The sequence below is a fragment of the Oncorhynchus masou genome, chromosome 6 (assembly GCF_036934945.1).
Source record: "Oncorhynchus masou masou isolate Uvic2021 chromosome 6, UVic_Omas_1.1, whole genome shotgun sequence".
Classification (NCBI taxonomy): Eukaryota; Metazoa; Chordata; class Actinopteri; order Salmoniformes; family Salmonidae; genus Oncorhynchus; species Oncorhynchus masou.
In genome coordinates, this window is record NC_088217.1 from 71,925,361 (window position 1) to 71,948,788 (window position 23,428).

The 23,428-nt window shown below is 41.7% G+C and overlaps 1 protein-coding gene across 3 annotated transcripts; it reads left to right on the forward strand.

The window, feature by feature from the left end:
• The first annotated feature begins 12,953 nt into the window (after positions 1–12,953).
• LOC135542577 (gastrula zinc finger protein XlCGF48.2-like) lies at positions 12,954–16,782 on the forward strand. 3 transcript variants are annotated; one of them, XM_064969664.1, is made up of 3 exons: positions 12,954–13,435; positions 14,160–14,196; positions 14,443–16,782. In XM_064969664.1, the coding sequence occupies exons 1-3, from the start codon at positions 13,126–13,128 to the stop codon at positions 14,465–14,467; spliced, it is 372 nt and encodes a 123-aa protein (XP_064825736.1). In that variant the 5' UTR covers positions 12,954–13,125; the 3' UTR covers positions 14,468–16,782. The 3 variants fall into 3 exon arrangements, with proteins under 3 accessions (XP_064825736.1, XP_064825735.1, XP_064825733.1); XM_064969663.1 differs by lacking the exon at positions 14,160–14,196 and having other exon boundaries at positions 14,443–15,134; positions 16,406–16,782; XM_064969661.1 differs by lacking the exon at positions 14,160–14,196.
• The last annotated feature ends 6,646 nt before the right edge of the window (positions 16,783–23,428 follow it).

The following is a 23,428-nucleotide window of genomic DNA, read 5'->3' on the forward strand; positions in this document are numbered from 1 at the left end:
CCTCGCTCATCAACTCATCCCTGACCGCTGGCTACGTCCCTTCCGTCTTCAAGAGAGCGAGAGTTGCACCCCTTCTGAAAAAACCTACACTCGATCCCTCCGATGTCAACAACTACAGACCAGTATCCCTTCTTTCTTTTCTCTCCAAAACTCTTGAACGTGCCGTCCTTGGCCAGCTCTCCCGCTATCTCTCTCAGAATGACCTTCTTGATCCAAATCAGTCAGGTTTCAAGACTAGTCATTCAACTGAGAGACTGCTCTTCTCTGTATCACGGAGGCGCTCCGCACTGCTAAAGCTAACTCTCTCTCCTCTGCTCTCATCCTTCTAGACCTATCGGCTGCCTTCGATACTGTGAACCATCAGATCCTCCTCTCCACCCTCTCCGAGTTGGGCATCTCCGGCGCGGCCCACGCTTGGATTGCGTCCTACCTGACAGGTCGCTCCTACCAGGTGGCGTGGCGAGAATCTGTCTCCTCACCACGCTCTCTCACCACTGGTGTCCCCCAGGGCTCTGTTCTAGGCCCTCTCCTATTCTCGCTATACACCAAGTCACTTGGCTCTGTCATAACCTCACATGGTCTCTCCTATCATTGCTATGCAGACGACACACAATTAATCTTCTCCTTTCCCCTTCTGATGACCAGGTGGCGAATCGCATCTCTGCATGTCTGGCAGACATATCAGTGTGGATGACGGATCACCACCTCAAGCTGAACCTCGGCAAGACGGAGCTGCTCTTCCTCCCGGGGAAGGACTGCCCGTTCCATGATCTCGCCATCACGGTTGACAACTCCATTGTGTCCTCCTCCCAGAGCGCTAAGAACCTTGGCGTGATCCTGGACAACACCCTGTCGTTCTCAACTAACATCAAGGCGGTGGCCCGTTCCTGTAGATTCATGCTCTACAACATCCGCAGAGTACGACCCTGCCTCACACAGGAAGCGGCGCAGGTCCTAATCCAGGCACTTGTCATCTCCCGTCTGGATTACTGCAACTCGCTGTTGGCTGGGCTCCCTGCCTGTGCCATTAAACCCCTACAACTCATCCAGAACACCGCAGCCCGTCTGGTGTTCAACCTTCCCAAGTTCTCTCACGTCACCCCGCTCCTCCGCTCTCTCCACTGGCTTCCAGTTGAAGCTCGCATCCGCTACAAGACCATGGTGCTTGCCTACGGAGCTGTGAGGGGAACGGCACCGCAGTACCTCCAGGCTCTGATCAGGCCCTACACCCAAACAAGGGCACTGCGTTCATCCACCTCTGGCCTGCTCGCCTCCCTACCACTGAGGAAGTACAGTTCCCGCTCAGCCCAGTCAAAACTGTTCGCTGCTCTGGCCCCCCCAATGGTGGAACAAACTCCCTCACGACGCCAGGACAGCGGAGTCAATCACCACCTTCCGGAGACACCTGAAACCCCACCTCTTTAAGGAATACCTAGGATAGGATAAAGTAATCCTTCTCACCCCCCCCCCCCCCCTTAAATGATTTAGATGCACTATTGTAAAGTGGCTGTTCCACTGGATGTCATAAGGTGAATTCACCAATTTGTAAGTCGCTCTGGATAAGAGCGTCTGCCAAATGACTTAAATGTAAATGTAATGTAGGCCAAGTCAGTTAAGAACTAATTCTTATTTACAATGACGGCCTACTCCAGCCAAACCCTAACAACGCTGGGCCAATTGTGAGCCACCCTATGGGACTCCCAATCACGGCCGGTTGTGATACAGCCTGAAATTAAACCAGGGTCTGTAGCGACGCCTCGAGCACTGAGATGCCGTGACTTGGACGGCTGCGCTACTCGGGAGCCCTAAATACTTATGAGTAAAAAATGAAAGCAGCAATATTTAACTTTTTATTGACCTGACCAAATTCACATAGAAATGTAAGTTGTAAATGTGTCATTCTCATTGAAAGCAAGTCTAAAATGTGGTAGATCTGTTCTATGTGCACTATTTCTCTGCTTCCGTTCTTAAGTTTGGTTTATTGCGTCTTTTACTTTCGGTATTGTACACCAGCTTCAAAACAGCTGAAAATACAATATTTTTGGTTTTTGAAATTATATTTCACAGCTGTTTAGATGCTACAATGATTCTCCACACTATACATTGCTTGTTTTATCACATAGGGCTCTATATTGGGCTGGTGTTTAGGCGGCGCTAGTGTAAAACGCACTTTAGTTTGCAATTTCCTCATAAAAACAGGCCCAATGTCATTTTCCAGCCCTAACGCCAGGTTTGGCAATTTACTTGTCTCACATCAGCTTGCTTGGGCTCAGATGGGAGGGGTTGAAATATGAGGCATGTCCATAAAAACTTGATCCAAAGTGCTAATCTCAGTTAGCACTGATAGGGATATTTAAGACCAACCAAAAGCTGGATTTGGCGGTAATGCAATTGGTTATGGTAGGAATATTGACAGCGGAAACGCAGCCTATCTGGCCGTGACGCACACTGCCCATACAGCGCATTCGGAAAGTATTCAGACCCCTTGACTTTTTCCACATTTTGTTACGTTTCAGCCTTATCAGCCTTATTCTAAAATGTATATAAATAAATACATTTTAAAAAGTACCAATCTACACACAATACCCCATAATTACAAAGCGAAAACAGGTTTTTAGAAACATTTGCAGATGTATTAAATATAAAAAAACATACCTTAATTACATAAGTAGTCGCTATGAGACTCAAAATTGAGGTCAGGTGCATCTGGTTTCCATTGGTCATCCTTGAGATGTTTCTACAACTTGATTGGAGTCCACCTGTGGTAAACTCAAGGAGGGCCTTGGTCAGGGAGGTGACCAAGAACCTGATGGTCACTCTGACAGCAGAGTCTGGGAGACTAGTCAGGATCGAGGGAGAGATGAACGGAGCAAAGTACAGAGAGATCCTTGATGAAAACCTGCTCCAGAACGCTCAGGACCTCACACTGGGGCGAAGGTTCAACTTCTAACAGGACAATAACTCTAAGCACATGGCCAAGACAATGCAGGAGAGGCTTCGGGACAAGTCCCTGAATGTCCTTGAGTGGCCCAGCCAGAAACCGGATTTGAACCAGATCAAACATCTCTTGAGAAACCTGAAAATAGCTGTGCAGTGACGCTCCCCATTCAAACTGACAGAACTTGAGAGGATCTTCAAAGAATGGGCGAAACTCACCCAAATATAGGTGTGCCAAGCTTGTAGCGTCATACCCTAGAAGACTCGAGACACCGACAATCAACCCACACCATCACACCTCCTCCATGCTTTACGGTGGGAACCACAGATGAGGAGATCATCCGTTCACCGACTCTGCGTCTGACAAAGACACGGCGGTTGGAATCACAAATCTCAAATTTGGTCTCATCAGACCAACGGACAGATTTCCACCGGTCTAATGTCCATTGCTCATGTTTCTTGGTACAAGCAAGTCTCTTCTTATTATTGGTGTCCTTTAATAGTGGTTTCATTGCAGCAATTTGTCCATGATGGCCTGATTTACGCAGCCTGCCCTGAACAGTTGATGTTGAGATGTGTCTGTTACTTGAACTCCGTGAAGCATTTATTTGGGCTGCAATTTCTGAGGTTGGTAACTCTAACTTATCCTCTGCAGCAGGGGAAACTCTGGCTCTTCCTTTCCTGTGGCGGTCCTCATGAGAGCCAGTTTCATCATAGCACTTGATGGTTTTTGCGACTGCACTTTCTGGATTGACTGACCTGCATGTCTTAAAAGTAATGATGGACTGTCGTTTCCCTTCACTTATTTGAGCTGTTCTTGCCATAATATGGACTTGGTCTTTTACCAAATAGGGCTATCTTCTGTATACCACCCCTACCTTCTCACAACACAACTGATTGGCTCAAACGCATTAAGAATTAAATAAATTCCAAAAATTAACTTTTAACAAGGCACACCTGTTAATTTAAATGCATTCCAGGTGACCTTATGAATCTGGTTGAGAATGCCAAGAGTGTGCAAAGATATCATCAAGGCAGAGGGTGGGTACTTTGAAGAAACTCAAATATAAAATACATTTTGATTTGTGAACACTTTTTTGGTTACTACATGATTCCATATGTGTTATTTCATGTTGATGTCTTCACTATTATTCTACAATGTAGAAAATAGTCCAAATAAACAAAAACCCTGGAATGAAAAGGTATTTCCAAACTTTTGACTGGTACTGTGTATAAAACATAATATTTGGAAGCAGTAAAACAGTGAGTGGACAATCTCTCTTTCTATTTACAGTTGAAGTCTAAAGTTTACATACACCTTAGCCAAATACATTTAAACTCAGTTTTTCACAATTCCTGACATTTAATTCCCTGTCTTAGATCAGTTAGGATCACCACTTTATTGTAAGAATGCGAAATGTCAGAATAATAGTGGAGAAAATTATTTATTTCAGCTTTTATTTCTTTCATCACATTCCCAGTGGGTCAGAAGATTACATGTACTTGGTAGCATTGCCTTTAAATTGTTTAACTTGTGTCAAACATTTCGGTAGCTTTCCACAAGCTTCCCACAATCAGTTGGGTGAATTTTGGCCCATTCCTCCTGACAGAGCTGGTGTAACCGAGTCAGGTTTGTAGGCCTCCTTGCTCGCACACGCTTTTTCAGTTCTGCCCACACATTTTCTATAGGATTGAGGCCAGGGCTTTGTGATGGCCACTCCAATACCTTGACTTTATTGTCCTTAAGCAATTTTGCCACAACTTTAGAAGTATGCTTGGTGTCATTGATCATTTGAAAGACCCATTTACGAACTAGCTTTAACTTCCTGACTGATGTCTTGAGATGTTGCTTCAATACATCCACATAATTGTCCTCCCGCATGATGCCAGCTATTTTCTGAAGTGTACCAGTCTGTGAAGGACATTCCGTCCTGCATCAAAGCACCCCTACAACATGATGCTGCCACCCACGTGCTTCACAGTTGGGATGGTGTTCTTCAGCTTGCAAGCCTCCCCCTTTTTCCTCCAAACATAACAATGGTAATTATGGCCAAACAGTTCTATTTTTGTTTCATCAGACCAGAGGACATTTCTCCAAAAAGTGTGATATTTATCCCCATGTGCAGTTGCAAACCGTAGTCTGGCTTTTCTATGGCCGTTCCTTGCTGAGTGGCCTTTCAGATTATGTCGATATAGGACTTGTTTTACTGTGGATATAGATACTTTTGTACCTGTTTTCTCCAGCATCTTCACAAGGTCCTTTGCTGTTGTTCTGGGATTGACTTGCACTTTTCACACCAAAGTACATTCATCTCTAGGAGACAGAACACGTCTCCTTCCTGAGCGGTGTGACGGTTGGTTGGCTCCATGGTGTTTATACTTGCGTACTATTGTTTGTACAGATGAACGTGGTACCTTCAGGTGTTTGGAAATTGCTCCCAAGGATGAACCAGACTTGTGGAGGTCTACAATTTTTTTCAGAGGTCTTAGCAGATTTCTTTAGATTTTCCCATGATGTCAAGCAAAGAGTCACTGAGTTTGAAGGTAGGCCTCGAAATACATCCACAGGTACACCTCCAATTGACTCAAATTATGTCAATTAGCCTATCAAAAGCATGACATAATTTTCTGGAATTTTCCAAGCTGTCTGTAAACAATTGTTGGAAAAATTACTAGTGTCATGCACAAAGTAGATGTCCTAACCGACTTGCCAAAACTATAGTTTGTTAACAAGAAATTTGTGGAGTGGTTGAAAAACAAGTTTTAATGACTCCAACCTAAGTACATGTAAACTTCCGACTTCAACTGTATATTGGATCTTTGTCCATCTGCTGTGAAAAGTTTGAATGTATGTAAAACTCTCCATAGTCAGCTTTGTTTTAATATTATATGCCCACAGGAAGCAATTATGGTGCCTGTAAAGTGTATTTACACATAGCCTATTTAAAACAATTTGTTTCATTTTGCTTAGAATGATTCACTCTCTATTGCTCCATAGAATGTTTTACAAAAGTAAATCTATCACATCTAGAGCATGTAGTATCGAGTTCACATTACTTTTTATTCATTTGACTTTTTATTTCCATCTTCTGATGCAGGTTGGTGTTTTTTTCCATATTGAATCTTATTTTTGAGGCATCTCTGTAGAGTGTTCACGAGCTAGCACAGCCATAAAGTCATAAAATCTGATTTTAAACCTAACCTTACATTTTTACAATATAGCCAATTTTGACTTTGCAGCTGGCCCATATAAGCGGAAATTGCTCAGTTCTGCCTCAAGGACAAGACTCATCCAAATAAATGTCAACCTGCTCTGACAGAAGATCCAACCCCCCCCCCCCCCCAAAATATGTTTTAGGCCTGTTCTCTTTATTTGTACTTTATTAATATCAGCAGCTGAGTCTTTACGACTGAATCACAGCCTGAGCAGCAGTCAGTTTGTGCATGGTTAGGTTCCCCTTCTGATAGTAGCTTTTCCCACAGTCATCACAGCTAAATGGTTTCTCTCCTGTGTGAGTCAGTTTATGCATGTTTATGAACTGCTTGCGACTGAAGCTCTTCCCGCAGTCACCACAGCTAAATGGTTTCTCTCCTGTCTGAGTCCAAACATGTTTGGTTAGGTTCCTCTTGCGACTGAAGCTTTTCCCACAGTCAGCACAACTAAATGATTTCTCCCCTGTGTGAGTCCGTATATGTTGAGTTAGGTTCCCCCTGCGATTAAAGCTTTTCTCGCAGTCACCACAGCTAAATCGTTTATCTCCTGTGTGAATCATCATGTGCTTGGACAGAACTCCTTCAAGTTTGAAGGTCTTGTCAAAAAAAGGGGTAGGTGCTGGTTTTCCCACCATGACACAGTCTGACATGGGCCTTCAGTTTGCAGGTAGAGTTGTAGAAATTTTTGCAGAATTGGCATTCACTGGGTTTCTTCTTGGCGAGAGTCACATGCATCTGCAGGTCAGATTTTAGAGCAAAGGTTTCACCACAGACACAGCAGCTGAGAGTTTTTATAGCTGTGTTGCTGGGTTTGTATCTGTGTTTCTTAAATGATGGGTGGGCTGGGATCTAATGTTAGGCTGCTGTCGAGTACTATTGCGTCGCTGCTTTTGGCTGTGCTGTGGCTGGATGCATCGTTTTGATTATTTGGAGGGTCACAGGGAATATTGAGAGCCTTTAGCTGAGTCACAGTGCCAAAAGGTGTGAGATTCACTTGTTTAGGGTCACACTCTCTGTTCTCCACAGTCTGGATTTGAGGAGGAGTCAAGGGGTCCTCCTAACCACATTTACTTGTCACACAGGCAGGAGTGAATATTGTGTGTTTGGTATCAAAGAGCTCTTGAAGCTGTTCTTCCTCCTGACTGATTTGCCCCTCTTCCTCTTTAATCTGTGTGGCTTCAGTGTTCTCTTGCCCCAGACTGAAGCTCCACTCCTGCTCACAGTGCTGATGCTCAGGGAGAACCTCCTTTTCAGAGACGGCGAGAGAGAGCTGCAAGGAATGAGAGGGGGGGGGGCTAAGGTTATCCAGCCTTTAGACATCAGGATTACAGTGAATTTGAATTGAAAAGAGCAATCTGCAGTTCAAACAATAACAAAGCGGGTACCACGTCACTGTTTTGGTAAAGGGGTGAGGCTTGCTAAATGGAACCACTATCAAATTCATAGACAGCGCTATGGGTGTAAGGACTGACCAGCTATGATATCAAAATGACAGTTTTAAACATGTCGAGGCTATAAAGTGTTTGTTTACAATTACATTGTTTAGAAACACTGTAGTAAAACAAGCTTATATTTGGGGTTTGAGGCATCCATAAACTAAATTCTTCAAGAATCCATGGGTATATCATTAATTTTAAGGTAAAAAAAAAATGTATGTACCAATCGCAGATTGCAAATCTAGAATCTATTTCCAATTACCTCTCAATAAACTAAAGAGAAAAAGCAATTTATTTCAAAAAACTTGTCCATTTAAAAAAAATGATAAATTCAAATCACTTCCAGGTTTTTGTGATATAGAACAGTTTTCTCCATACTAGTAAACCACCACCTCCAGAGGTAAACATGATAAATGATTAAATAGTTACTGTTATGCATGTGTTTTATAAACTGCTATGTTTAACACTTTTTTATTGTCTTCATATATCTATAGCCCTTAGCACCAGTTTCCACCTCCTTCAAAAACCCCTGTAGATTCCTCTCGAGGAGGAGCATGACACATGCTCTTTCCTAATAGGGCTGTTGTGATAGCAGTATCGCAATATTCTTTCCATGGCAAACATGAAGCAGATAATACTTTGGTCCTTTAAAAACCTGTTGTATGTAAAATATTGTGTGCTATAGCTTGGAAAATAAATACATGTGAATCTGGATGGAAATATAATGATGTTTGTTTCCACATGTTACATTAGGTCTGTTTTCCTGAAGAAGTTAAATTGCCTTGCCACGATACTAACGAGAAAAGAAAAGCTCCTACCGCCACCTCTGTCACGCCACCCTCAGGTACTTCACAATCTTCTCTCAGTTGTATCAACTACTATTGTTGACGTAATACCTCCACGCTCATCAATTGTATTTTATTTTTCAAATACAAGTAGCTGAAAACACCATCTGCTGTGCCCGCTGCGGGAGCGTGATCCATCTGCAAGCTCCCCTCAGGAGCGTGATCCATCTGCAAGCTCCCCTCAGGAGCGTGATCCATCTGCAAGCTCCCCTCAGGAGCGTGATCCATCTGCAAGCTCCCCTCAGGAGCGTGATCCATCTGCAGGAGCTCCCCTGCAGGAGCGTGATCCATCTGCAAGCTCCCCTCAGGAGCGTGATCCATCTGCAAGCTCCCCTCAGGAGCGTGATCCATCTGCAAGCTCCCCTCAGGAGCGTGATCCATCTGCAAGCTCCCCTCAGGAGCGTGATCCATCTGCAAGCTCCCCTCAGGAGCGTGATCCATCTGCAAGCTCCCCTCAGGAGCGTGATCCATCTGCAAGCTCCCCTCAGGAGCGTGATCCATCTGCAAGCTCCCCTCAGGAGCGTGAGTCGGAGGTGCCAAGTGTAGGCTGCGACTTCTGCCAGCACTGCACCCACTGCTGTTGTGTGCTGCGGGACCCAGAGAGGGCAGTGGAGCTGGACTTTTAATGCGATATGTGTGACAATATAGGGATGGAGATCGAGATTTAGTTGTCTTGTTTGCTTTGATGTATGTATTTATGAATCTAATATATGCAATTTAATATATATTTATTCAAACCATGACTTGTTTTCATTCCAAGTGTATCACTGCAACACAGTGTTGTACTGTCCACGTCAATACATGTTTATTTAATGTCTATTATTCGTATTATTTTTAGCGTATTTAATGTCTATTATTCGTAAGTACATGTATTAAGAGTTCAACAGGAGACCGCAGCAGGGTATAAACAGAAAAGCTAACCAATTAACCAGTTACCTACTAAACGCTTGGGAGAAGAGATCGATGTATCTTTTTTTAACACACTTAAATGGATGTCATAAGGTGGCCACTAACTGGGGACCAAATACCGATTAAACGTTTATTTTGCTAAACCGCTTATCAAATACCCGATAATAGTAGCTAGTATTTCCAAAGAAATGTCAAACAGGCAAAATGCTAACGTTAACCAGTTAGCTACATGTTTACGACACCGATAATCACAAAACATTGACGCCTTAATAACACTGTCGAAAATAATATTTTTGTAAAACATTGTAGAATGAGGCGATCACACATGGTTGTGTTGTACATACGAACCTATCCGCAGCAGTCTCCGTAAGACGATCATTTTTCTCTTGGTACTCAGCTAGTTTTCTCAACTTCCCCGAAAATTTCGACAGCAGCAGCCATTACACGCTCATTTAAAAATACACGCAGAAACTGAAGTTGATACATTTTCAATGGATTGATAGTTGAGGATTCAACGAATATGGCTTTGTCCACGAAAAAAACACGTTGATCACAAACAAAACAAATCCGCTTCAAAAAATGATATACAGAATCAGCGTTACCAGCGTCTCATCAGCAACACTAAAACAAGTATTTCCGGGTCATGGAAGTTCAGAAATGGTCATTTGCATTACATTTGTGTTTTAAAACATGTTCCAATGTCAAATAAATGCCCCTAATGCAATACACTGTATAAATAAAATGCATATTGGTTTATAGAGAAAAAACTATTCTCGGTGCCAAAGTAGAAGTGGGGTTGGGATCACCCTCTAGGGTCTGTAAAATCTACAGTACCATATATATATATAGTGATATTTCATGAGGGACTGAGGTATATATATATAACACTTTCTGTTCCACCCACTCCGTTGGTCCAAATGCAATACACTACACGCCTATAAATCACATATTGGTTTATAAAAAGAAAAATATTCTAGGTGCCAAAGTAAAAGTGTGGTGAGGATTAATCACTAGGGACTGTAGAATATATATATGGTGTTATTTCATGGGGGACTGAAGTCTAATTTTCTTGACTTATTCCTGTTTGCTCCCATTGGAGCAAAAGGTCTCAACAGTCTATCTCCAACATAGATTTTTGAATGTAATTTATTTTGGGTAACAGACATATTAATCAGCACGTGCATAGAAGATGCTGTTTCCACTGTGACGATTAGAACTTATCCAAACCATAAACTGTGGAAGGATGGCAGAATTTGAGCAAAACTGAAAGCGAGAACCACCACATTTAACCATGGCAAGGTGACTGGGAACATGGACATATACTGTACAAACAGACTAGCCCTGACTTCCGTAAGGCAATCAAAGAGGCAAAGCGACAGTAAAGGGACAAAGTGGATACCGCCCCAACAGATCCACGGATTACGTTATTGCACTGCACACTGCCCTATCCCACCTGGACAAGAGAAATACCTATGTAAGAACACCTACAGTACCAGTCAAAAGTTTGAACACACCTACTCATTCAAGGGTTTTTCTAGATTTTTACTATTTTCTACATTGTAGAATAATAGTGAAGACATCAAAAATAGGAAATAACACATATGATATCATGTAGTAACCAAACAAGAAATAACACTTCAAAGAATGCTTTGAGTTGCACCTGGAATGCTTTTCAAAGTTTGAAGGAGTTCCCACATATGATGAGCATACCTGCAAACCAACTCATCCCAAACCTTCTCAATTGGGTTGAAGCAGGCCAGGTCATCTTTAAGAGGCTCCTCTGTCCTCCATCACCTGTATTAATGGCACCTCTTTGCAAAGAACTTGTTATCAGAATAAAAGACACCTGTCCACAACCTCAAACAGTCACACTCCAAACTCCACTATGGCCAAAACCAAAGAGCTGTCAAAGGACACCAGAAACAAAATTGATCCCAGTTTGAATCTGCAGGAAAGAAATCAACTGAATTATTAGGGAAGGACCACTGATAATCTCCCTTGATCTGCGAGAAGATTTCAAAATGAAGCAAAAATCCTCCACGCGGGGGACCATGACCTGCAAGGGACCAAAGTTGAAGATCAAATCCTGCAGTGCCAGACGTGTCCCCCTGCTTAAGCCAGTACATGTCCAGGCCCGTCTGAAGTTTGCTCGAGAGCATTTGGATTATCCAGAAGAAGATTGGGGGAATGTCATATGGTCAGATGAAACCAAAATTGTACTTTTCGGAAAAACTCAACTCGTCGTGTTTGGAGGACAAAGAATGCTGAGTTGCATCCAAAGAACACCATACCTACTGTGAAGCATGGGGTTGGAAACATCATGCTTTGGGGCTGTTTTTCTGCAAAGGGACCAGGACGACTGATCCATGTAAAGGAAAGAATGAATGGGGCCATGTATCGTGAGATTTTGAGTGAAAACCTCCTTCCATCAGCAAGGGCATTGAAGATGAAACGTGGCTGGGTCTTTCAGCATGACAATGATCCCAAACACACCTCCCGGGCAACGAAGTAGTGGCTTCGTAAGAAGCATTTCAAGGTCCTGGAGTGGCCTAGCCAGTCTCCAGATCTCAACCCCATAGAAAATCTTTGGAGGGAGTTGAAAGTCCGACAGCCCCAAAACATCAGTGCTCTAGAGGAGATCTGCATGGAGGAATGGGCCAAAATACCAGCAACAGTGTGTGAAAAACTTGTGAAGACTTACAGAAAACGTTTGACCTCTGTCATTGCCAACAAAGGGTATATAACAAAGTATTGAGAAAAACTTTTGTTATTGACCAAATACTTATTTTCCACCATAATTTGCAAATAAATTCATTAAAAATCCTACAATGTGATTTTCCTGATTTTTTTTTCTCATTTTGTCTGTCATAGTTGAAGTGTACCTATGATGAAAATTACAGGCCTCTCTCATCTTTTTAAGTGGGAGAACTTGCACAATTGGTGGCTGACTAAATACTTTTTTTTGCCCCACTGTAACTGTTGCTGGTTTGAGTTGAGGCTATCATGTTGAATGGTCTGGTGCCATTTTATTATTGCAGTTTGAATCATGAAAGGATATTGCAGGATGAATGATATATGGATATTAAGATGAATGATGAATGGATGTTAGGATGAATGAATATGAGGATGGTTAACTGTGAAAACCAAGGAAAGAAAACAAATCCCTTACTAAAAAGGATTCTTACAGGAATTTGAGCCTCTGTAAAGGAATTGTGTAGGTACCTGCAGGAATCCTGCAGGGTTATTTTAATCCTGCAGGACAAAAGTTGATAACTGTCAGAGGTTTTGTATATGCTTCTGCAGGACTTTTGCATTTTGCTTTGCACCAGATCTTGAGACTAATACAACCTCATAGTTTGTCTGAGGTTAAGATTACTCCAGTGATAGATCCTTTATTCAAGTTGATAACATGATAACCAATAACCATAATACAAGCCATGATTTACTCAATATTAAACAGCGATTCTGCAAACTATAGGAATAATTCCTACCGTAAGATAATTCTACAAATACAACGTTAAGTATTCAAATATTTATCTGAGTAATGCGCCTTCTAGTCTCCACGCGGTAGGTGGCGCTTTGTCTATCCTAACTCTAACCGGATGCGCTCGCAAGAAAGGTCACAGTTATCGAAGATGGCGAAATGTTGACAATAGGCCATATATTCTTACCAATATTACTATTTATTGAACAAGCTGGGTAAAACATTTTTTTTGTAAAGTTTTTTCATCTTCATAGTATTTCTACAGTAGTTGTGACCGGTTTCACAAAACCAAGGGCTTAAAATGTCTGAGACGGGTGGTTTGCGTCAACGGATAAGCTCCGTCATGGACATTCTAACCTCCGCTGCGGTGACAGAGATTTGCAAATTAGTAGAGGATTGCTGTGGAGCGTTAAGTGTAGAAGTCTCTCAAAGCAAAGAGCAAATCAAAATGCTAGAGAAGCAACTCAGACTGACCGAGTCGAGGTACATGTCGGTGAGTGGCAAAGGAGGTCAGACGCCTGTCAGCAGCGGCTCACCAGTAAACAACAGTCCTTCGGGCAATTACCCCACGGCCAATGCCGATGATGCGGACGACACTCCCGATGACAAAGGTGGGCTGTCGATTTGTAACTGGCTGTTGTCAGCCTTTGCCCTAATCGTAAACTAAGAAATGTTCAAGTTGATCTCTCTCTCTCCCCGGTTGCGCTGTACTCCAAATAGAGAGCAATGGCAGTGGTGTAAAGTACTTAAGTTAAAAATACGTTAAAGTACTACATAAGTAGTTTGTATGGGTATCTGTACTTAAATGGACCATTAGTGGTGTTTAGACCAGTATTGAGCAATGCGCCTTCCATTATAATCATTAGAGTCAGATTGTGGCTACTGGTAAAATGATTGCCCATTATACACACTTGAAAAACTGTTTGGGTCAATCGACAACAATACAGATGAGAGCGAAATCCTGAACTAACTTAAAAAAGAAGGTTGTGCCATCCTATCCTAGACCCCGTTATGTCAGATGGCGCATAAGCACCAATCTAATCGGTGTGTAAAGGTTTTTAGCAGCGCAAGTATTTGCACAACAGCATTGATGGGAATTGGCTTGCAAAAAAGCTGAATAGTGAAATAAAATTATATTTCTATTTACTCTGTCAATTGTCTGTAAGTTTGGTCCTTATGCAGAGGGGGATAAAAAAAAATCAAAAATCTAATGGAATGTATAATTAAACCAGACTTTCCAAACATGGGTCTGTTGTAGACCCACTTCCTCTCTGCTTACCTCATGTAAAAAAAAATAAAAGTCCCACACAACTTGTTGATTTTTTTTCTGTGCAGGTATGGTGCATGTGCAGGACTTTTATTTTGACATGAGGTAAGCGAAGAGGAAGTGGGTCTACAACAGACCCATGTTTGGAAAGTCTGTTTAATTTACGTTCTATTATGTTTTTTCCCAAATTTAAGTCTGTTTAAATTTAATTTCTGTCCTCCGGCAGACTTCTGTTTTTTAATTTAAAACCCCCCAACTAATTCCTAGCATTGCTAGTGTGTAAATACTAGCGTTGCTAAAAAAAGCTAATTAGCATTTCAGTTCTAACTCATCCTTTCTCCTTCCCTTCAGATTTCCAGCAGTTCATTGTCTCTGAAGTGGAGTTTCTCCCTGAGCAGCAGCATTGTAAGCAGGAGTTGAGCCCCATCCTGGGGCAAGATGACTGGAACCCCATACAGATTAAAGAGGAACAGGAGGAATTCAGGATCAACCAGGAGGAGGAAGACTCTGTATTCACTCCTGCCTGGGTGAAAAGTGACTATGATCAATACTCAACTCAGTCCTCACAAACCCAAAGTGAAGAATATGAAGACAGAATGGCTTCAACTGAACAGATCAAAACAGAACCTAAGGAAGATAATTCCTCAGAGCCAACAAGTGACTCTCATCTCCAGTGCAAATTGAAGAAGACATGGACAGAAAAAGGACAAAGCTCGAAGGGTAGAAAAACCATGGATCTAAGGTCACCAGTGCAAATGAGTCACACAGAAGAGAAATCATTTTGCTGTAGTGATTGTGGTGAACGTTTCACTCAGATGGGAAAACTGGATGCTCATAGGAAGGCCCACAAAGGAAAGAAACCGCATCGCTGTGATGAATGTGGCAAATGTTTTACTCAAATTGGGTATCTAAACTATCACAGAAAGACTCACACAGGGGAGAAACCTCATCGCTGTCATGATTGTGGCAAATGTTTCTATCGAGTTGGTGATCTGACACTTCATATGAGGATTCACACAGGGGAAAAACCACTTTGCTGCCAGGTCTGTGGCAAATGTTTTGCTCGTCCTAGTAATCTGAGGTCTCACATTAGGATTCACACAGAGAAATGTTATTCCTGTCATTATTGTGGCAAATATTTTCGGCGTAAAGATAGTCTGACCGTGCACATGAGGATTCACACAAGGGAAATCATATAATTGTTGCTATAGTAGCACATCTTTCAGCACTGGCGGTAGTCACATGAGTTCATGTGAGGATAAATCACATGAGCTATAAACTATATCGCTGTCAGGATTGTTGTAAATGTTTCAATAATTGTAAAAATATGAGAAGACCAAGAGCAGGAACCACATGCTACCATGACTTGCAAATATTTCATAACTGCCTTTCTTTAACATTAGCTAGGTTTCCATTCAATTGGCGACAGATATTAATGTGAATATTCTAAATTCTGCATAAAGAGAATATGCGCATTTTCCCACCAGTTTCCACCAAACAGACTTGTTGTGGATAAAAATCAGTGTGTGATGACGTGGTGCACACAATGTACATTTCTCTTAGATTTTTATTTGGTACATGAAAACTTAACTATGTGAATAGTTTTGTCACAAACTGTTGCTTTAAATAGCAAATGTGCCTACTCTGGTCTTGGCTCGTGCTCTCTAACCAACAGGTCGCAGAGACAGGGTAGGCTGTGCGGGTAGGCTAGCCTTCATGATGAGACTTATTATGGATAAGAGTGAGAATATTTGTATTCATCGATCTTCATGTCAATAAGACCCTCAATATTTTTGAGAAAGGAGCATCAAGTTCATACCATGCACTTTCACCACCCTGTGAAGTTCATCATAACATGACACGTTCTACTCTGATATAGCCATCGTCTCCTGTGTTCCTGACCCTGAGTTGGCTCTAGAAAATGTATTCTCCATATTTATTCCTCTGGCAGATACACACGCCCTTTTTAAACAATTCAGAGTCAAAGATTGATCTAACCCTTGGCTTGAATCTGAGTTATCTGAGCTCATTCAGATGAGAAATCAGGCCTGGGCCAATTCAAGGAAACTGACTTTGTAGTGGACTGACAATCTTTCAGACAATTGAGAAACAGATGTCCTATCTCGATTTCAGAAGCTTAATCAAGCAATCTCTGACTCTGCTGGTGATCCTTCTAAGTTTTGGAAAACAGTCAATGCACTGAATAGAACACATTCCTCTTCTTCCCTGCCAAGGCAGGCCTCTGGCATCATAACTGAGAAGAATGGGATAAGTGATGCTTTTAATAATCTTTTTTTATTTTTTATCTCTGCAGGCTTTTTACTTGAGAAAAACTGGTTTAATTGATCCTGGTAAGTCAATCAACTGCTCTTCCCTCTGCCAGCCTCCAGCTGACACGACGGTTAACCCATCAACTTATAGTGAATCTTTGTTTATTTCAACAATTTACTATCTGTGATGTACTAGATGCCTTGCTTAAGATTGATGTGTAAAAAGAAAAAAAAATAATAAAAAATCCCCTGGGGCTAATATGCTTGATCCATTTTTGCTGCAGTTCTCTGCCCCCCTGATTGCTGAATTATTATCCCATCTTTATCCTGACCATTATACAGTGGGACAAAAAAAGTATTTAGTCAGCCACCAATTGTGCAAGTTCTCCCACTTAAAAAGATGAGAGGCCTGTAATTTTCATCATAGGTACAAAATGAGAAAAAAAAATCTCCAGAAAATCACATTGTAGGATTTTTAATGAATTTATTTGCAAATTATGGTGGAAAATAAGTATTTGGTCAATAACAAAAGTGTCTCAATACTTTGTTATATACCCTTTGTTGGCAATGACAGAGGTCAAACATTTTCTGTAAGTCTTCACAAGGTTTCCACACATTGTTGCTGGTATTTTGGCCCATTCCTCCATGCAGATCCCCTCTAGAGCAGTGATGTTTTGGGGCTTTTGCTGGGCAACACGGACTTTCAACTCCCTCCAAAGATTTTCTATGGGGTTGAGATCTGGAGACTGGCTCGGCCACTCCAGGACCTTGAAATGCTTCTGACGAAGCCACTCCTTCGTTGCCCGGGCGGTGTGTTTGGGATCATTGTCATGCTGAAAGACCCAGACACGTTTCATCTTCAATGCCGTTGCTGATGGAAGGAGGTTTTCACTCAACATCTCACGATACATGGCCCCATTCATTCTTTCCTTTACATGGATCAGTCGTCCTGGTCCCTTTGCAGAAAAACAGCCCCAAAGCATGATGTTTCCATCCCCATGCTTCACAGTAGGTATGGTGTTCTTTGGATGCAACTCAGCATTCTTTGTCCTCCAAACACGACGAGTTGAGTTTTTACCAAAAAGTTCAATTTTGGTTTCATCTGACCATATGACATTCTCCCAATCTTCTCCTGGATCATCCAAATGCTCTCTAGCAAACTTCAGACGGGCCTGGACATGTACTGGCTTAAGCAAGGGGACACGTCTGGCACTGCAGGATTTGAGTCCCTGGCGGCGTAATGTGTTACTGATGGTAGGCTTTGTTACTTTGGTCCCAGCTCTCTGCAGGTCATTTACTAGGTCCCCCCGTGTGGTTCTGGGATTTTTTTCTCACCGTTCTTGTGATCATTTTGACCCCACGGGTGAGATCTTGCGTGGAGCCCCAGATCGAGGGAGATTATCAGTGGTCTTGTATGTCTTCAATTTCCTAATAATTGCTCCCACAGTTGATTTCTTCAAACCAAGCTGCTTACCTATTGCCGATTCAGTCTTCCCAGCCTGGTGCAGGTCTACAATTTTGTTTCTGGTGTCCTTTGACAGCTCTTTGGTCTTGGCCATAGTGGAGTTTGGAGTGTGACTGTTTGAGGTTGCGGACAGGTGTGTTTTTATACTGATAACAAGTTCAAACAGGTGCCATTAATACAGGTAACGAGTGGAGGACAGAGGAGCCTCTTAAAGAAGTTACAGGTCTGTGAGAGCCAGAAAACTTGCTTGTTTGTAGGTGACCAAATACTTATTTTCCACCATAATTTGCAAATAAATTCATTAAAAATCCTACAATGTGATTTTCTGTTATTTTTTCTTCTCATTTTGTCTGTCATAGTTGAAGAGTACCTATGGTTAAAATTACAGGCCTCATCCTTTTAAGTGGGAGAACTTGCACAATTGGTGGCTGACTAAATACTTTTTTTGCCCTACTGTACATAGACTTGAAATGACCACTTTAATAATGGAACACTAGTCACTTTACTCATGTTTAATGGTTACATACTGCTTTACTAATCTCATGTGTATATACTGTATTCTATTCTACTGTATTTTAGTCTATGCCACTCTGACATTGCACATCTTAATATTGATATATTCCTTAATTCCATTATTTTCATTTTAGTTTTGTGTGCATTGTTTTGAATTGTTAGTTATGGCTGCTGCAAATTTTCGAAACTTTTTGTTAAAAATCGCGCAACATTTCAACGTCCTGCTACTCATGCCAGGAATATAGTATATGCATATGATTAGTATGTGTGCATAGAAAACACTCTGAAGTTTCTAGAACTGGTTCAATGGTGTCTGTAACTATAACAGAACGAGTTCCGTGGTCAAAATCGCAAGAAAACCTGATCACAAAATCGACAAAGGAAAAATCCATCCGCCAGTCTCTGTATTGTCTATTGCATGCAATAATAGATGGTCCTGGGCTTGCAGTTCCTACAGCTTCCACACGATGTCGCCAGTGTTGTGATTTCCAGGCAACTTTATCCTTTGTCTGGATGTGACTTATAGGCACATCCTGTCTTCGAGTCCACAGCTGAAAAAATGGAGGGTGGAAAGTGGACTTCGTTTTCCAAACCTTTTGCTATTGAATACAGATCGCTCCATGATCAATTTGATAGTTTATTAACGTTTACCAATACCTAAAGTTGGATTACAGAGGTAGTTTGAAGTGTTTTGTCAAAGTTTATAGGCAACTTTTTTAATTTAAAAAAATGACGTTGCGTTGGGAAACGTGACTTTTTTCCTGGATTTCACGGTGTTCATAAATGGACATTTTGGGTATATATGGACCGATTTAATCGAAAAAAAGACCCACTTGTGATGTTTATGGGACATATAGGAGTGCCAACAAAGAAGCTCGTCAAAGGTAATGAATGTTTTATATTTTATTTCAGCGTTTTGGGAAGCGCCGGCTACGCTAATTTCTTTGTTTACGTCCCCTTCGTGTGTTTCTGGGGGCTGCATGCTATCAGATAATAGCTTCTCATGCTTTCGCCGAAAAGCATTTTACAAATCTGACATGTTGGCTAGATTCACAACGAGTGTGGCTTTAATTGAGTACCTTGCATGTGAGTTTTAATGAAAGTTTGAGTTGTATCGAGTACTATTAGTTGGCGCTCTGGAATTTCCGCTGATTTGGTTCCTGTACAGGTACAGCAGCCATAAAAGGATATTACTGCATGGTTGGAGCTAGAAACACAAGCATCACCACACCTGCAATAACATATGCTAAACATGTGTATGTGACAAATAACATTTGATTTGATTTAACTCGCATAAAACTGTGGATGGAAATGTGGCTACTGTGTATGAGACATTCACACAGGAGGAATCTTACAAGTGTCTGTCAAATGCTTAAGTGCCAAAAGTGCATTGAATAGTCTTTAGAGAATAAAAACTAAGAAGAAACTATATAGGCTAAGTGATGATTGCTTCAAAACAAAGGCTTAAGCAGACACAAGGAGAGAATGCACGGAACATGACTGTGCCCTGTGTAGGGAAGGGCATCAGACAGACAAGTTACTATTGTTCATAGTTTAACTTGATTATATTAGTCTCATTTTATAACTTTCCATGTTAACCCTGCCAGGCAATCACTGCACAACATCTGTCAAATAATTGGTCCAACGATAGTGATACAATTATCTTGATCTGATGAAATCCACGTTGAGGCAAGCTGTAACCGAGTCTAGCTCAAACGGTCACTTAAACTGGTCCTATTGAATCCAGTAGAGACCATTAGATTCCAGTTCAGCCCACTAGACACCAGTAGCCATTCTCTACCTGAACAAGCTGGATTTTCACCTATGGAATTGATACATTGTTTAGTTATCGTGTGTTTAACCCTCTATTTTTTATATTTTTATATATAAAAAAATAAAATAATTGATATTTAAAAATATATATTTAAAAAATAATTATATATTCTTAAAAAATAAAATAATAATCACAGCCCCTATCTCCGCGGGAGGTCTTTTGCCTTTTGGTAGGCCGTAGTTGTAAATAAAAATGTGTTCTTAACTGACTTGCCTAGTTAAATAAAGGTTACATTTTAAAAAATGAGTATTTTCATCATTGTAAGTTTTATGGAAAGGTTATGGAATGATTTCTTGAAGAGTGGAAATCGTGTGTTTTTTTTAAACTAAACAATTACCACATTACTTCAAGAGATCCGTGTGTTTTATAACTAGTATAAAATGTTAATTCCAATTTTTCTTTTATTGTTAATTTTACAGTTTCACATAATATTCTTCATTTGAAGGAAAATAACTTGCCCCGGAAGTTCTTCATTACTCTTGTAGGCTTCACGGGTGACGGAACGCAATACGAGCTAGCCATGGGCATTATCTGAAAAAATTTCTAAATTGGAGTTGTTGAGAGTGATTTTTAACCAACGATGTACAGGGCCTGCGGAGGAGATATTCAGAGCCGTTGCAAAAACGATATCAGAGTACCAGGACAACGTTTATCTATCGAAAGAGGACAACCGACGTCTACAGGGGCTGCTTGACATCATCCTGAAACCTGATATAAAGTTGTATAGAGCAGGTTTGTTACTTTCTCAGGATTCAACATTAATTTAAAAAACATTTGCATTGTTGAGGATTTAATTCAGTGCTGCAGGAAGCTTGCTTAAGTAACGTGGCTAGAAAACCTGTGTGGCTATGGCTAGCAAACTAGGCAGCAATGTTGAAGGAGTGATCAGGGGTTGTCACTAGTTGCCACAGCCACAAAATCAATCAGCTCTATCGTAAACATTTCTAAAAACGAAAATTTGATTTTTGGTATTAATTTACAATTTTCATTTACAATTGCGACCTGGCCAGGATAAAGCAAAGCAGTTCGACACATACGACACAGAGTTACACATGGAGTAAAACAAACATACAGTCAATAATACAGTATAAACAAGTCTATATACGATGTGAGCAAATGAGGTGAGATAAGGGAGGTAAAGGCAAAAAAAGGCCATGGTGGCAAAGTAAATACAATATAGCAAGTAAAACACTGGAATGGTAGATTTGCAATGGAAGAATGTGCAAAGTAGAAATAAAAATAATGGGGTGCAAAGGAGACAAAATAAATTAATTAATTAAATACAGTAGGGAAAGAGGTAGTTGTTTGGGCTAAAATATAGGTGGGCTATGTACAGGTGCAGTAATCTGTGAGCTGCTCTGACAGTTGCTGCTTAAAGCTAGTGAGGGAGATAAGTGTTTCCAGTTTCAGTGCTTTTTGTAGTTCGTTCCAGTCATTGGCAGCAGAGAACTGGAAGGAGAGGCGGCCAAAGAAAGAATTGGTTTTGGGGGTGACTAGAGAGATATACCTGCTGGAGCGTGTGCTACAGGTGGGAGATGCTATGGTGACCAGCGAGCTGAGATAAGGGGGGACTTTACCTAGCAGGGTCTTGTAGATGACATGGAGCCAGTGGGTTTGGCGACGAGTATGAAGCGAGGGCCAGCCAACGAGAGCGTACAGGTTGCAATGGTGGGTAGTATATGGGGCTTTGGTGACAAAACGGATTGCACAAAACTGCATCCAATTTGTTGAGTAGGGTATTGGAGGCTATTTTGTAAATGACATCGCCAAAGTCGAGGATTGGTAGGATGGTCAGTTTTACAAGGGTATGTTTGGCAGCATGAGTGAAGGATGCTTTGTTGTGAAATAGGAAGCCAATTCTAGATTTAACTTTGGATTGGAGATATTTGATATGGGTCTGGAAGGAGAGTTTACAGTCTAACCAGACACCTAAGTATTTGTAGTTGTCCATGTATTCTAAGTCAGAGCCGTCCAGAGTAGTGATGTTGGACAGGCAGGTAGCGATCGGTTGAAGAACAAGCATTTAGTTTTACTTGTATTTAAGAGCAATTGGAGGCCACGGAAGGAGAGTTGTATGGCATTGAAGCTTGCCTGGAGGGTTGTTAACACAGTGTCCAAAGAAGGGCCAGAAGTATAGAGAATGGTGTCGTCTGCGTAGAGGTGGATCAGAGACTCACCAGCAGCAAGAGCGACCTCATTGATGTATACAGAGAAGAGAGTCGGTCCAAGAATTGAACCCTGTGGCACCCCCATAGAGACTGCCAGAGGTCTGGACAGCAGACCCTCCGATTTGACACACTGAACTCTATCAGAGAAGTAGTTGGTGAACCAGGCGAGGCAATCATTTGAGAAACCAAGGCTGTCGAGTCTGCCGATGAGGATGTGATGATTGACAGAATCGAAAGCCTTGGCCAGATCAATGAACGCGGCTGCACAGTAATGTTTCTTATCGATGGCGGTTAAGATATCGTTTAGGACCTTGAGCGTGGCTGAGGTGCACCCATGACCAGCTCTGAAACCAGATTGCATAGCAGAAAAGGTATGGTGAGATTCGAAATGGTTGGTAATCTGTTTGTTGACTTGGCTTTCGAAGACCTTAGAAAGGCATGGTAGGATAGATATAGGTCTGTAGCAGTTTGGGTCAAGAGTGTACCCCTTTTGAAGAGGGGGATGACCGCAGCTGCTTTCCAATCTTTGGGAATCTCAGACGACACAAAAGAGAGGTTGAACAGGCTAGTAATAGGGGTGGCAACAATTTCGGCAGATAATTTTAGAAAGAAAGGGTCCAGATTGTCTAGCCCGGCTGATTTGTAGGGGTCCAGATTTTGCAGCTCTTTCAGAACATCAGCTGAACGGATTTGGGAGAAGGAGAAATGGGGAAGACTTGGGCGAGTTGCTGTGGGGGGTGCAGTGCTGTTGACCGGGGTAGGAGTAGCCAGGTGGAAAGCATGGCCAGCCGTAGAAAAATGCTTATTGAAATTCTCAATTATGGTGGATTTATCAGTGGTGACAGTGTTTCCTATCTTCAGTGCAGTGGGTAGCTGGGAGGAGGTGTTCTTATTCTCCATGGACTTTACAGTGTCCCAGAACCTTTTTGAGTTAGTGTTGCAGGAAGCAAATTTCTGCTTGAAAAAGCTAGCCTTGGCTTTTCTAACTGCCTGTGTATAATGTTTTCTAGCTTCCCTGAACAGCTGCATATCACGGGGGCTGTTCGATGCTAATGCAGAACGCCATAGGATGTTTTTGTGTTGGTTA